This window comes from Budorcas taxicolor, chromosome 10, assembly GCF_023091745.1.
Source record: "Budorcas taxicolor isolate Tak-1 chromosome 10, Takin1.1, whole genome shotgun sequence".
Taxonomy (NCBI): Eukaryota; Metazoa; Chordata; class Mammalia; order Artiodactyla; family Bovidae; genus Budorcas; species Budorcas taxicolor.
In genome coordinates this window covers 27,360,910-27,373,649 of record NC_068919.1, presented here as the reverse complement: position 1 = coordinate 27,373,649, position 12,740 = coordinate 27,360,910, and the positions used below count along the sequence as shown (strand labels likewise).

The following is a 12,740-nucleotide window of genomic DNA, read 5'->3' as shown; positions in this document are numbered from 1 at the left end:
AAATCCTCAAGGTCCATCCATGTTGCTACACAGGGCAGGATTTCCTTCTTTTATGGCTAAACAGTGTTCCTCTCTGTGTGTCTGTGTGTGTCCTTACGTCCCACATTTTCTCTATCCATCTATCTGTGGACACTTGGACTGTTTTTTCCTATGTGTTGGCTATTGTGAGTAATGCCGCAATCAACATAAGGACGCAGATACCTTTTGAAGATACCGATTTTGTTTCGTTTGGCTATATACCCAGAAGTGGCATTGCTGGATCATTTGGTTGTTCTGTTGGTGATTTTGAGGAAACTCAACACTTTTTCCATAGTGGCTGCACAATGTATATTCCCACCAACAACAAGGGTTCCCTTTTCTCCTTATCCTTGCCAACATTTTTTATCCCTTTTTTTTTTTTCAATAATCATTCTGATGGGTGTGAGGTGATATGTCCTTGTGGTTTTGATTTGCATTTCCCTGATGGTGAGTGATGTTAAGCATCTCTTCATGTATCTGTTGGCCATTTGTATGTCTTTGGAAAATGTCTGTTTGTGTCCTTTGCCCATTCTAAATCAGATCATTTGTTTTTGTTGTTGAGTTTTTGAGTTCCTTATATATTTTGGATATTAACTCCTTATTAGATATATGATTTGCAAATATTTTATTGCATTCTGCAAGTTGCCTTCTCATACTGTAGATTGTTTCTTTTGCTATGCAAAAACTCATTAGCTTAATTTGTCCCACTTGTTGATTTTTACTTTTGGTGCCATATATCCAGAAAAATCATTGCCAAGATACTATCAAGGAGCTTACCTACTGTGTTTCCTTCTAGGAATTTTAGTTTCTATTCTTACATTTAAGTCTTTAATCTATTTCTAGTCAACTTTTGTGATAAACTTTTGTGTAAGGTAGGAATCCAAATTCTCTTCGTCTCTGATTTTAGACAATTTTATTATAATGTGTCTTCGAGAAGATGGTTTGGGATTGAAATTTGAGGGTGACTTATTAGCTTTATAAACTTGGATGTCCAAATATCTCCTCAGGTTTGGGAAATTCTCAGCTATTATGTCTTTAAAATAAGCTTTCTGCTTCTTTCTTCCTCTTTTCTCCTAGACTCCAGTGATAGGTAAATTATTTCTCTTAATGGTATCCCTTAAACCCTGTAGACCTTCTTCATTCTTTTTCTTTCTTTTTTCTGTTTGTTCTGCTTACTGAATAATTTCAGATGATTTGTCTCTGAGTTCACTGATTCTTCTGCTTGGTCCAGAAGACACTCACTATTGAATTTTTCCATTTAGTCATTATATTCTTCAGCCCCAATATTTCTTTTCTGTTCTTTTTAATTTTTTTATGTTTTGTTCTATCACTTTGTTGAACTTATATTTTTGTTCTCGCTTTCTCTGTATCATTAATTTGTTTATCTGGATTCTCTTGTAGCTCTCTAAGCATCTTTAGAATAACTATTTAAAATTCTTTGTCAGGCAATTCATGCATCGCTGTTTGTTTAGTTTCAGTTACTAGGCATTTACTGTATTCTTTTTGTGGAACATGTTTCTCCTGTTCTGCACGAGCCCTGTAGCCTTGCATAGGTATTGTGCATTTGAGGAAACAGTCACCTCTTCCAGACTCTATGGACTGACTTTGATAAAGAAAGACCTTCGCCTTCAGGTGGGGCTCTTCTGGTATAGGAATGTAAGGCAACTTCAGGTCCAGACAGCACATGATGTCTTGTTGACTCGGGCCCCTGGGGTCAACAGTATTGACGACTTCATGGTCCTTGACCAGTGCTGCCTGGGGCTGCCCGTGGCCGACAGGGCTGCGAGGTCCCTAAGCAGTGCTTCAGGTCCAGCAGCTAGGGACCAGGGCAGGCAGTGGTGGTGGTGGGCAGGGCCAGCGGTACACACACTTGCAGGGACCAGCTGCAGACCCACATGTAGTGGCAAGGGCAGGGCCAGCAGCAAAAGCCAGAGCCAGCTGTGGGTACTCTGGCACGTGGGGAGACCCTGCTGGGTCTCACCTGGGTGCAGGTACGGCAGTGAAGGCCCGGAATCGGAGCTGGGTGGGCAGTGTGCAGGTGCACAGCTGGGGCGGTAACCCTGCAGCTGAAGGAGTCTAATGGTGCCTCATGCTTGCACAGTCACAGGGGCTGGGGCTGAGGCTGGCTGCTGGTGCAGATTCGGGGTTCTGGCTGTTGCTGGGGAGCAATGGGGAGAGAGTCAGGTGACTGGGCATCTGTGAACACACAAACCCATGGGACAGAATCCCGTGAAATCTGGATTTCGTGGTGGCTGTGCTTGCTTTTGGTTTCTTCAGTGGCGAAAGCTGCTGGGTCCTCAGCAAGCAGGTCACTGGGAAACACAGATCTCCTACTGTGTGGCTGATACTGGCCACCCCTGCCCTTCTTTCGTGTTCCTAGGTGTCTCTAGGCATCTCAGCCAGTCTCTGGGTGGGTGAAACCAAAGCTGGTCCTTCATGCAGCGCCCCAGAAGGCTCTGGAAACCAATCACACACCCTACTCTCACTAACTGGAGAAAGAAACTCTTTCTAGCTGAGTTTCCTTCTTGGCTGAGCAGGGCCAGCCTGAAAATGCAGGCAACGTGAAGCCACCCTTCCCTCCCTTTTTGTGCGCTTACTCTCAGATATTTTATTCCGCTATGTTCATTGCAAGGACTGATGCTGAAGCTGAAACTCCAGTACGTTGGCCACCTGATGCAAAGAGCCAGTTCACTGGAAAAGACCCTGATGATGTGAAAGATTGAGGGAAGGAGGAGACGTGGGCAACAGAGGACGAAATGGTTGGGTGGTATCACCGACTCAGTGGCATGAGTTTGAGGAAACTCCTGGAGATAGTGAAGGACAGGGGAGCCCGGTGTGCCTCGGTCCATGGGGTCACAAAGAGTCGGACACGACTGCGTGACGGAACAGCAAGTGTTGCCGCAGATTATTGAGTGGGGCCCTCCCTAAGCCCTCCCAAAGCTGGTGTTGCCCATGGAGAGCCCGTCTTTGTGGGGAAATCAAGGTTGTAATCTCCTACCCCACCCCATCTTAGTGACGTCATTCTTGAATGTCTCACATTTTATAACTTCATGAAGCCTCTGAGAAATCATGTGGTAAAGAAGATAAATGTTGAACTCAGTGTTTCCCTTGAACACAGAACGCTCATTAGCATCCGGTCAAAGTACTGTCTTCAGAATCCTGGATGTTTGAGAGATTAATTCCCTGTTCATAAACAGCTCCCCCTAGTGCTCAGGGGAGGAAACGCAGGCAGCGTCCTTGCTCTCCCAGAGTCCTGCATAGATGCCTGGGCTGAATTAGGTTTTGGGCTGGATAGCACCAAATCTTTACAACTCTCAGAGTGCCTTATGAAGTACAGAATTTATATAAGCTGTGACTTTAGCTTGATCATTCCGGGGCTCTCTTTTCTAGTTTTTGGTCTTAACTGTAGGAGGAAGACTTTTTCTTTTTTATCCCCTGTAGAGATCCTTTTTGTTCTCCACGTCAAGAAATTTTTTTTTTCTTCATGGCATTTTCTTCTTATCTTTGACCCTTTTTATGAAAATAAGGTTACAATTCTTGGATGATTTTCTGATCTGAATTTCACCTATACCAGATAATACTCACTAAATACTGAAAGAGTATGTCCTCAGCTTTGTGCTATCTAGGTTGCAATGCTTATAAGCATGACATACTTTTTAATTTAATCTGCCTTACATTTTTCTCCCTCCCTTTTTTATGTCATCATTGAACAAAGCAGTAAATCAAGCCCTGACTGCTGGCATTGGCTCACCAACCTCAAGCTCCCAGTGCGATATCGCTGAGCATAGAGTTGGACAGAGAATTCACATAGCACCTGCTGTACTGTATTTCCAACATACAAATACAATAGATGTAAATAAAATCAAATATAGATTGCTGCTACTGCTGCTAAGTCGCTTCAGTCGTGTCCGACTCTGTGCGACCCCATAGACAGCAGGCCACCAGGCTCCTCTGTCTCTGGGATTCTCCAGGCAAGAATACTGGAATGGGTTGCCATTTCCTTCTCCAATGCATGAAAGTGAAAAGCGAAAGTGAAGTCGCTCAGTCGTGCCTGACTCTTCGCGACCCCATGGACTGCAGCCCACCAGGCTCCTCCATCCATGGGATTTTCCAGGCAAGAGTACTGGAGTGGGGTGCCATTGCCTTCTCCGCAAATATAGATTATAGTACAATAATTGGGAAGTGATAAGCTTTGAATATTTATCCTGTTTTAAAATATAATATACTTAATTACAAATTATAATTTTAATAATGGACATATCTAAAATCAGGCTCACTAAATTCCTGAAATTTTAGCAATCAACTCTTCCAAGCTAGTATAAACTGACTCTAGCACATTGTATTATTTCAAAAATTCCTATTCTTGTCAGGAGAACAAGCCACAGACAGACAAGCTCCGTGTTCCATTGAGACTGTGGAGATAGAAGAGAGAATATGACATTCTCTGTGTTTCTTTCAGATGGGTCGGTCAGTGAGCCAGATATGGCAGCCAACTTCTGCCCTGACCACAAGGCGCCCATGGTACTGTTCTTGGACCGTGTGTATGGCATCAAGGATCAAACTTTTCTGCTCCACTTGCTGGAAGTTGGATTTTTACCTGACCTAAGAGCCTCTGCCTCTCTAGATACAGTAAGTGGTTAAAATGAGAAAATTATTTTTTCATCATTGTAAGCGATTAATATTGGAGTTAGAAGTGAAGTTTCTATCCACTCTCTGATCACATATTAGTAGCTTGCTTTAAAGAGTGAGAAGATAGAGAAACAAGAAATGGAGGATCTGAATTTTCTGGTCCAGAGACTTAAATGTGGGTAAACTGGACCTGAGATATTCAATCTAGCTTGGTCCAGTGCCGTGTCCTTTCCTCGGCACTGTGGTGGTGGTGGCAGAGAGTGGTGCTATCCCGTGCATTGCAGGGGTTTAGCATCATTCCTGCCCTCTGCTGGTACCACATACCAGTAGCACACCCCCAAAGCAATTCACCGGATGTACCCTGGGAGACACAGCCACCCTCACATGAGAACCATGGCTTTACCACTTATGAAGAAGGATGGCTGGCAAGCATGATAGGCTAGAAATACTCTTCCTACTCTGACTCCTTACGTTATATGCACTGACCATCAGGAAGGATAATAGTCTGAAGCTCAGGGCATAACAAGGTCAATGCAACAGGCCAAGTACAAATCCAAGTTTGGCAGTCAAGTGTGAGGTAGGGTATTCCATCATCGACAGACATCAAGACAGCAGGCCCAGGAGTTAGAAAACAAGAATGCCAGGTGCTCCAGGTCAGGACGAAGCAGAGAGATAGAACGCTAGAAGTTCTGGGTTTAAGGAGGAAAGACCAATGAGATCAGCTTAAGCTTTAAAACAAATAGTGACCAGCTTAGTGTTGTTTTTAAATTGTATTATTGCTTATTCATTTATCTAGCTTCTCGGGGTCTTTGTTGCCGCGCGTGGGCGACTCTCTAGTTGCGGCACCCGGGCTTCTTGCTGTTGTGACTTCTCTCGTTGCCGAGCACAGGCTCCAGGTACACGTGGGCTCAGCAGCTGTGCCAGGTGCACGTGGGCTCAGCAGCTGTGGCTCGAGGGCTTTGGAGCACAGGCTCAGCAGCTGTGGCACATGGCCTTAGCAGCTCCGCTGCATGTGGGATCTTCTGCACCAGGGATCGAGCCAGTGTCCTCTGCGTTGCAAGGTGGATTCTTAACCACTGGACCCTCAGGGTTGTTTTTAAAGAGCCAGCGGCATATCTTCTTGATCAGTTGTAAAGTTTCTCAAAGGCACCACCTGGTGTCCAACAGCAGTAGAAGTGTGAGTTCCAGTGAGGGTTGGCCAGCTAGCCAGTACCTTAACTGTGGTGAATTCCACTTGAACGAGTTACTCAGAAATGGATGGAGTCACCCAGAAGTGGAAAGCAGTATGAGCCACAATCTGAATGGGCATTCCATCCCTAGCTGTGGCATGGAGATAAGAAATGGTATATCCATGAAGGCATTAGGGGCATATGGCTGTTCTGTAAAATTAAAACAGTTAAGAGGTTCCACTGCTTTTTTTTTAATCTTTCTTATAAGTTCTTTGATTTAAAAAATAAGAAATGATTAACTTGTGGGACATTCCCAAATTTCCTGATCAAAGCGTTCACTTTGTTTATAAATCAGATAAGCAGCAAATAATCTTCTAGAATTTGGTGTTCAAATCATAGGCTTATCTACACACTAACTTCCGCAAAGGAAGCTTTGTATTCAGTTTCTCAGCACATGCATTTTCATGCATTCTCTTTTGAAAACTTTTAAGCCACTGGCATCAAAGCTCTTCCTCATTTTAAAAACTCCGTCTTTTAAAGAGGTAAATGTGGAAGATTAGCTATTTCTTTCCATATGATTACTGCAGCTCCTTGAAGGCAAACTTTTGATAATTAATAGAAATACCCAGAAATATGTACCATTCAAAGAAAACAGTTTATCAAATCATGTTATAGGAAATGTGTTACAGATATACTGGCTGTAATCATCACAGGAAATAAAGATATTTCATCTCTGTGGGCCGCAAGGTTTCTTTAGTTCTTCCCTTAAAAAAAAAAAAAAGACAGTTAACCATGCTTTGGCTATATTTAACGTCACTAAGTGGGCCTTCCTTAAATGCAGCCTGTCTAAAGGAGCAAGAGAGAACGCTGTGAGTGATGACTACAGCAGAGTTTTAGAGAAGGCCGTAGGTTTCTATTCCATTACACGTTTTCCCATGAAGTGGGTTCCCTTTAGTGATGTCTTACCCTCATGCCAATTATCAGATTTCAGATTGCTCACAGTGCTCATAAACCAGGTGATGGGGTTAGAGCTCCACTTTCTCCCTGTGAAACTCACAAAACCAGTGTTTGAGAGCTTGCTGAGCCTGTGGTGGTGGTAGTTTAGTTGCTAAGTCGTATCCAATTCTTGCAACCCCATGGACTGTAGCCTGCCAGGTTCCTCTGTCCATGGGATTCTCCAGGCAAGAAAACTGGAATGGATTGCCATTGCCTTCTCCAGGGGACATTCCTTACCCGGGAATCAAACCCACATCTCCTGCATTGCAGGCAGATTCTTTACCGCTGAGTCACCAAGGAGCCTGTAACCATTTGCTCATCTCGAAATCACAAGAGGACAGCTTGTGAGTCTCCATAATGAGAGAAAAGAGATGGAGAACCAGAATAATATTGTAAATAATGATACAGAAACTTGGAAGTTGGACTTTGCAAACAACAAGGGTGTTGGGTTAGATTGGTCATCAGCTCATTTTAACAAGGGTTTGGAATTCTTCTTGCATGAAACAGGAGTTTGTGGACCATTTGGAATGAGTTAGCACCAGTCAGCCTTTGCTTTTCTTTTGTTTATTATTTCTTTTAACCTGATTCTTTTTTTTCCTTTAAGATGCAAAAGATAAACAGGTCTCTTTAGACAGAGTAGGCAGTTATTCAGTCTGTCACTGTGAAACACACATATGAGTACACCTCCCTGCCTTGCTGGTTATGAGCTCAGCACGGGGGAAGCCTGGCCCTGTCCTTCCCAGGAGACTGACCAGCATCTCAATCCCCTTTTCCTAGGTTTCCCTAAGCACCACCGAGGCTGCACTGGCACTGAACAGGTACATATGTTCTGCAGTGCTCCCACTCCTCACAAGATGCGCCCCTCTCTTTGCCGGGACAGAGCACTGCACTTCTTTGATTGACTCTACACTGCAGACAATATACAGGCTTTCCAAGGGGCGATCCCTCACCAAAGCTCAGAGGGACACCATAGAGGAGTGTTTGCTGGCCATCTGCAAGTAAGTGCACACTCCCATGTGTCTCACTTCTGTGTATGTATCTGTGTCAGTTGCATTTAATTGTGTAACCCTAGACCTGGTAAATCTAGCCTTAGGATATGCTCAGACTCGACGATTGTGCTGGGTCCACTTGCCACAGGCTCTTTGTTTTTAATGTTCTGTTGAAATATAGTTGATTTACATTATTGTGTTAAGTTTCAGCTGTAGAGAAAAGTGATTCAGTGATATATATATACACACACACATATATATATTCTTCTTTAGATTTTTTCCTCTGTAGATTATTAAAAGGTATTATTCCCTGTGTCATACAGTAAGTCCTTGTTTATATATATATATAATAATGTATATATAATGTATATTATATATGTATTATATATATATGTATATATATAATACACAAACACACACACACAGGCTTCCCAGGAGGCACAGTTGTAAAGAATCTATCTACCATGCAGGAGATGTGGTTTTGCTTCATGGGTGGGGAAGACCCCTGGAGGAGGAAATGACAACCCACTCCAGTATTCTTGCCTGGAAAACTCCATGGACAGAGGAGTCTGGAGGGCCACAGTCCATGGGGTCACAAAGAGTCGGACATGACTGACTGAGCATGCACATGTGTGTGCATGCGTACACACACACATACACACACACATGTGTAATAAACTCCTAACTTATCCACAGGCTCTTTCTGATGAAGCTCATCTCTTGCTCTGGGGAAGTGATGGGACTGACAGGTCAGGCTCTAGCCCTGAGGATTGGTAGGCCAGAAGATGAGACCATCTTTCAGGCCTGAAGTATTCAGATTAAGAAGTGATAAATTAGGTGGTTAGGATTACACAGTACTATATGTAAAATGTATAACTAACAAAGACCTACTGTATAGCATACAGAACTCTACTCAATATTCTGTAATAATAGATGTAATGTATGGGAAAAGAAGCTGAAAAGGAATATGTGTGTGTGTATATAACTGACTCACTTTGCTGTAGACCTGAAACTAAGGCAACATTGTAAATCAACTATAGTAGCAGCAGTAATGTTAGTCACTTAGTTGTGTCCAATTCTTTGCAACCCCATGGACTGTAGCCTGCCAGGCTCCTCTGTTAATGGAATTATCCAGGCAAGAATATTAGAGTGGATAGCCATTCTCTTCTCCAGGGGATCTTCCCAACCCAGGAATCAAACCCAGTTCTCCTTCATTGCAGGCAGATTCTTTACCTTCTGAGCCACCAGGGAAGCCTAAAATCAACTATACTCCAATATAAATTTAAAAAAAAAAAAAAAAAGAATGAATGCTTTAGTTTCTAAACTAGAGCGAGAAGCAGGTTTTCCTTTCTGGGTAAGTAGACCTTTACACAGAGGCCAGACTATAAAAGCATGTGTCAAAGCAGCCCACCTCTAGGCCACATAAGACCTGAAACAAACAAAAAAAAGGCATCTCCAGTCCCCGTGGGGAATCAAGGCAGGGGTGCTTACTGCCACAGATGGGCAACCAGGGACAGAGTGTCAAGCCACCCTGAGACCCAGAATTGGCAGAAAACTACATCAGATCTCATGAGGTCAAAGGAAGAAGGGCTCTTCCAATGGTGAGCCTCAGCCACACAGTCCAGGACCAAGCTCTGCTGTTTAAGCCAGTGGTTTTCCACCTCAGCTATGTATTAGAATCACCTGGGTGTCCAGGCCACATCTCAGTCCTCAAAATCCAAACCTTTAGGGATGGGAGCCAGGCTCCTAGCTTGTGAAGCTCATCAGACAACTCCATGATGCAGCCAAGACTGAGAGTTACTGCTGTAGGTTGTCCTGGAGTCAAGCCCAGCAGGCATCCCTTTAGTGGCCAACTGGGTCTGGCCCTGATTCTTGTTGAGTGGGTTGTTTCCTAGTCACACTAGAGATGACTGTGCAGCGGTGGGACTGGGGCTGCCTAGAAAAAAGCAATTGATCAGTCCGTTTAGGACATCAAATTAAAAGGCCATCTCACAGTTAAGTTTCAAATGTAACGTGGTCCTTCTGTTTTAAATGCTTTATTAAAATTAACCTTTAAATGCCATCTGTCATCTAAGGCCTATAGACCTGAACTATTGAGTTGCCTGAAAAGTTTGTTCGGGTTTTCCTGCTAGACATTATAGAAAAACTCAAACATTTTGGCCAACCCAATACTTTTATGGGTTAAGCTGTGTCATGCACAGTGCTGTTTGCCTAGGATGTGGAGTGGAGGGGGTGGGCCATCCTCCCAGGCCCCATAAAAGGGCTTTCTCTTGAGATCCTCTACCAAAATCAGGCTCTTACACTCTGACAGCACTTCATTCATTCCAGTATTATTAGAACTGGCAGAGAATTAAGCTTATTTGAATGCTGTTGGTCCTGGAAGGGAAACAAAGCTTGGTAAACACACTACAGGCCTCTAGGAATTAATAGGGTGACTAAGGTTTCCATGCCACCACTTCACAAGGAGGAGCAGGAGCCCCTTGACTGGTGGATATGGTTGGGCATCTACTTTTCTCCTGAGTAGTGGCCAAGGGAATAAACAGTGAGTCGGCACAGAAGTCCTTCCTGTTGGCATTGGTTCTATAATTGGCTGGTAGCTACGTCCATCACAGCTGTAGGTCTTGTTCAACCTTTTCCTAGGTCTGAACTCACCAGGTATCTTGGGAACCAAACCAAAAGTCCTGTCTCCCAGCATAAGCTGGTTCCTAGTTTTGTTGTTTTGTTTTTTTTTTAAGTAATGGCAAGACTAAGCTTTTAACAACAGACGAGCTTTGTTGTTAGCATATATGTCTTTTTTTAAATTTAAATTTATTCATTTTAATTGGAGGCTATTTACTTTACAATATTGTATTGTTTTCGCCATACATCAACATGAATCCGCCACGGGTGTCTTTAAAGAATCAGACCAGATGTTGGGAAAATTAGAATTTTGTATCAAACCAAAATTAGAGCTCACAGCCCTATTCCTATGTTCCTAGGAGCTTCTCCACTCCTCTTCTTGGCCATCTGAGCTCTAGAAACAGCAGACAAACTGATACTTAACTAGCTTTATTATTTATTAAGTCAGGAATTAATTCAGTTCGAGATTTATTTTACTCCTTGATTTTATTTGTTAGTCTAAGGTGATACTGCTAATTAGGTAAACAGTGTAAAAAAAAACAATTTTATATGTTTATGATTATTACATTTAGAGACAAGCTTTTACTTGCTATACATCATGATTGACATTTTCACTCCAGGGATTTTTATCGCAAGGCCAATTCTAGAAAAATGTGTGAAACAGACGAGCTATGTTGTCCGTCTCCATTCACATCTATCCTCCTTGTTGTAGGTGCCTCTGAGGCTCTTTGTGGCATTTTAACATCCAAGATCAGAGTTATTAACTTTGCCTCCTGTCTCTTAGGCATCTCTGGAAAGGGGCCTGTGAGCTGAACTTATGTGCCAAATTGTGTCTAAGTGTGTATTTTATCTGGGAAGAATCCAGAGGTTCCACAGGGTTTTAAAAGGTTTGGCAATCTAAAACTAATGGCTAAATCAACCTGGTTTATCTCTCTTTTCTCTCAGAATTTACTTGTACCAATATCAAGGCCATGAATGCTTTGATAATTTGATACATTGTTCTCTAATTATTCAATTTGCTTTTTATTTTTATTTTTTTCAATTTGCTTTTTAAAGAAGTTTGTTGTTTTTTTTTTTTTTTTTAGGACAAACTCTTAACCCAAAGACATGATTTCGATAATGAGAATTTCAGGTTCAGTAACTCAGAGCACCCCTCAAATCACCAGCAGGTGTCCTCAGATTCCACCTGTGCAGCCGGTCACCTCTTGCTTCTTCCTTGGCAAAGTTCAGGAGCATGGTCGGTCTGCAGAGAGAGTTCCAAAATCACCTGGACTTTCTGTTGTATTTCTGTTATATATATATTTCTTTGCCCATAGTCAGTGGCTGTATTTTGATTGAGTGTCATAGACCCTAGAACATCTTGTCACAGTGATTAGATTTTAACCTTAAAGATCTCAAGCCGTGAGCCCCACTCTCTCTTTCTGCATTTTAACTACACTTGATTTTTAAAGTCTTTTACCATCGACTGTGGTTTTATCCATGATCTTGTGATTTAGGGGCTAAGTGTTTTGAAGCTTAGCTCTTAATATACGGTTATCGCTGCTGAGTATTTCTTTCATTCTCTCTCTCCCCCTTTTTTTTTTTTTCATTATATCCTTTGTTTTTCTTATTCTGTATTGCAGTCACTTGAGGCCTTCCATGTTACAGCAACTCCTGCGACGTCTAGTTTTTGATGTGCCCCAACTCAATGAATACTGCAAAATGCCTCTTAAGGTAAACCTCTCTGTTACAGAAATACAGTCTATGGCACAGGAAACGTACCTTGTAAAACATGATCTTCACAACAGAGGGAGCAAAATACATCTGAAATGGGTTTTACCCCTTTGAGTCGATAGCAAACTGAATACAACCTCCAAAATCAAGCCCTTTCTTCTTTATGATTTATTTATTTTTAATTGGAGGATAATTGCTTTACAAGATTGTGTTGGTTTCTGCCATACATCAACATGAATTAGTCACAGGTATACATATGTCCCCTCACTCTTAAACCTCCCACCCCCAATCCCATCCCACTCCTCCAAGTTTCCCTAGAGCACTGTGGAGGGCTGTGGAATCTCTGACAACATACAAGCTGTTGTCAACACACAACATACAAGCTTCTTGAGTGTAGAGGTTGGAAAGAATAATTCTGCTGGATTCATTAACCACACCAATTTGCCTTAATCGATTTCCACCAATTACTTGTTATTTAGCAGAGGTTAGTGAAGGGACTTGAATCTTTGTACTTTCCTGCCCTAATTAGGTTTTCAGAAGGTTTTTAATCTCAAAAGGCTTTGAAGTCCTGTGATTCTTCCTTTAGGTACAGAAAGTAAAATGTCCC

The 12,740-nt window shown here is 42.5% G+C and overlaps 1 protein-coding gene across 1 annotated transcript in view; it reads left to right on the top strand.

The window, feature by feature from the left end:
• RYR3 (ryanodine receptor 3) overlaps positions 1 to 12,740 on the top strand; it is a 573,341-nt gene that overhangs the window by 443,622 nt on the left and 116,979 nt on the right. Inside the window, exons 47-49 of the mRNA XM_052647070.1 lie at positions 4,478 to 4,647; positions 7,590 to 7,810; positions 12,043 to 12,133. Coding sequence (XP_052503030.1) covers positions 4,478 to 4,647; positions 7,590 to 7,810; positions 12,043 to 12,133 — 482 coding nt within the window. The remainder of the gene's footprint in view (positions 1 to 4,477; positions 4,648 to 7,589; positions 7,811 to 12,042; positions 12,134 to 12,740) is intronic.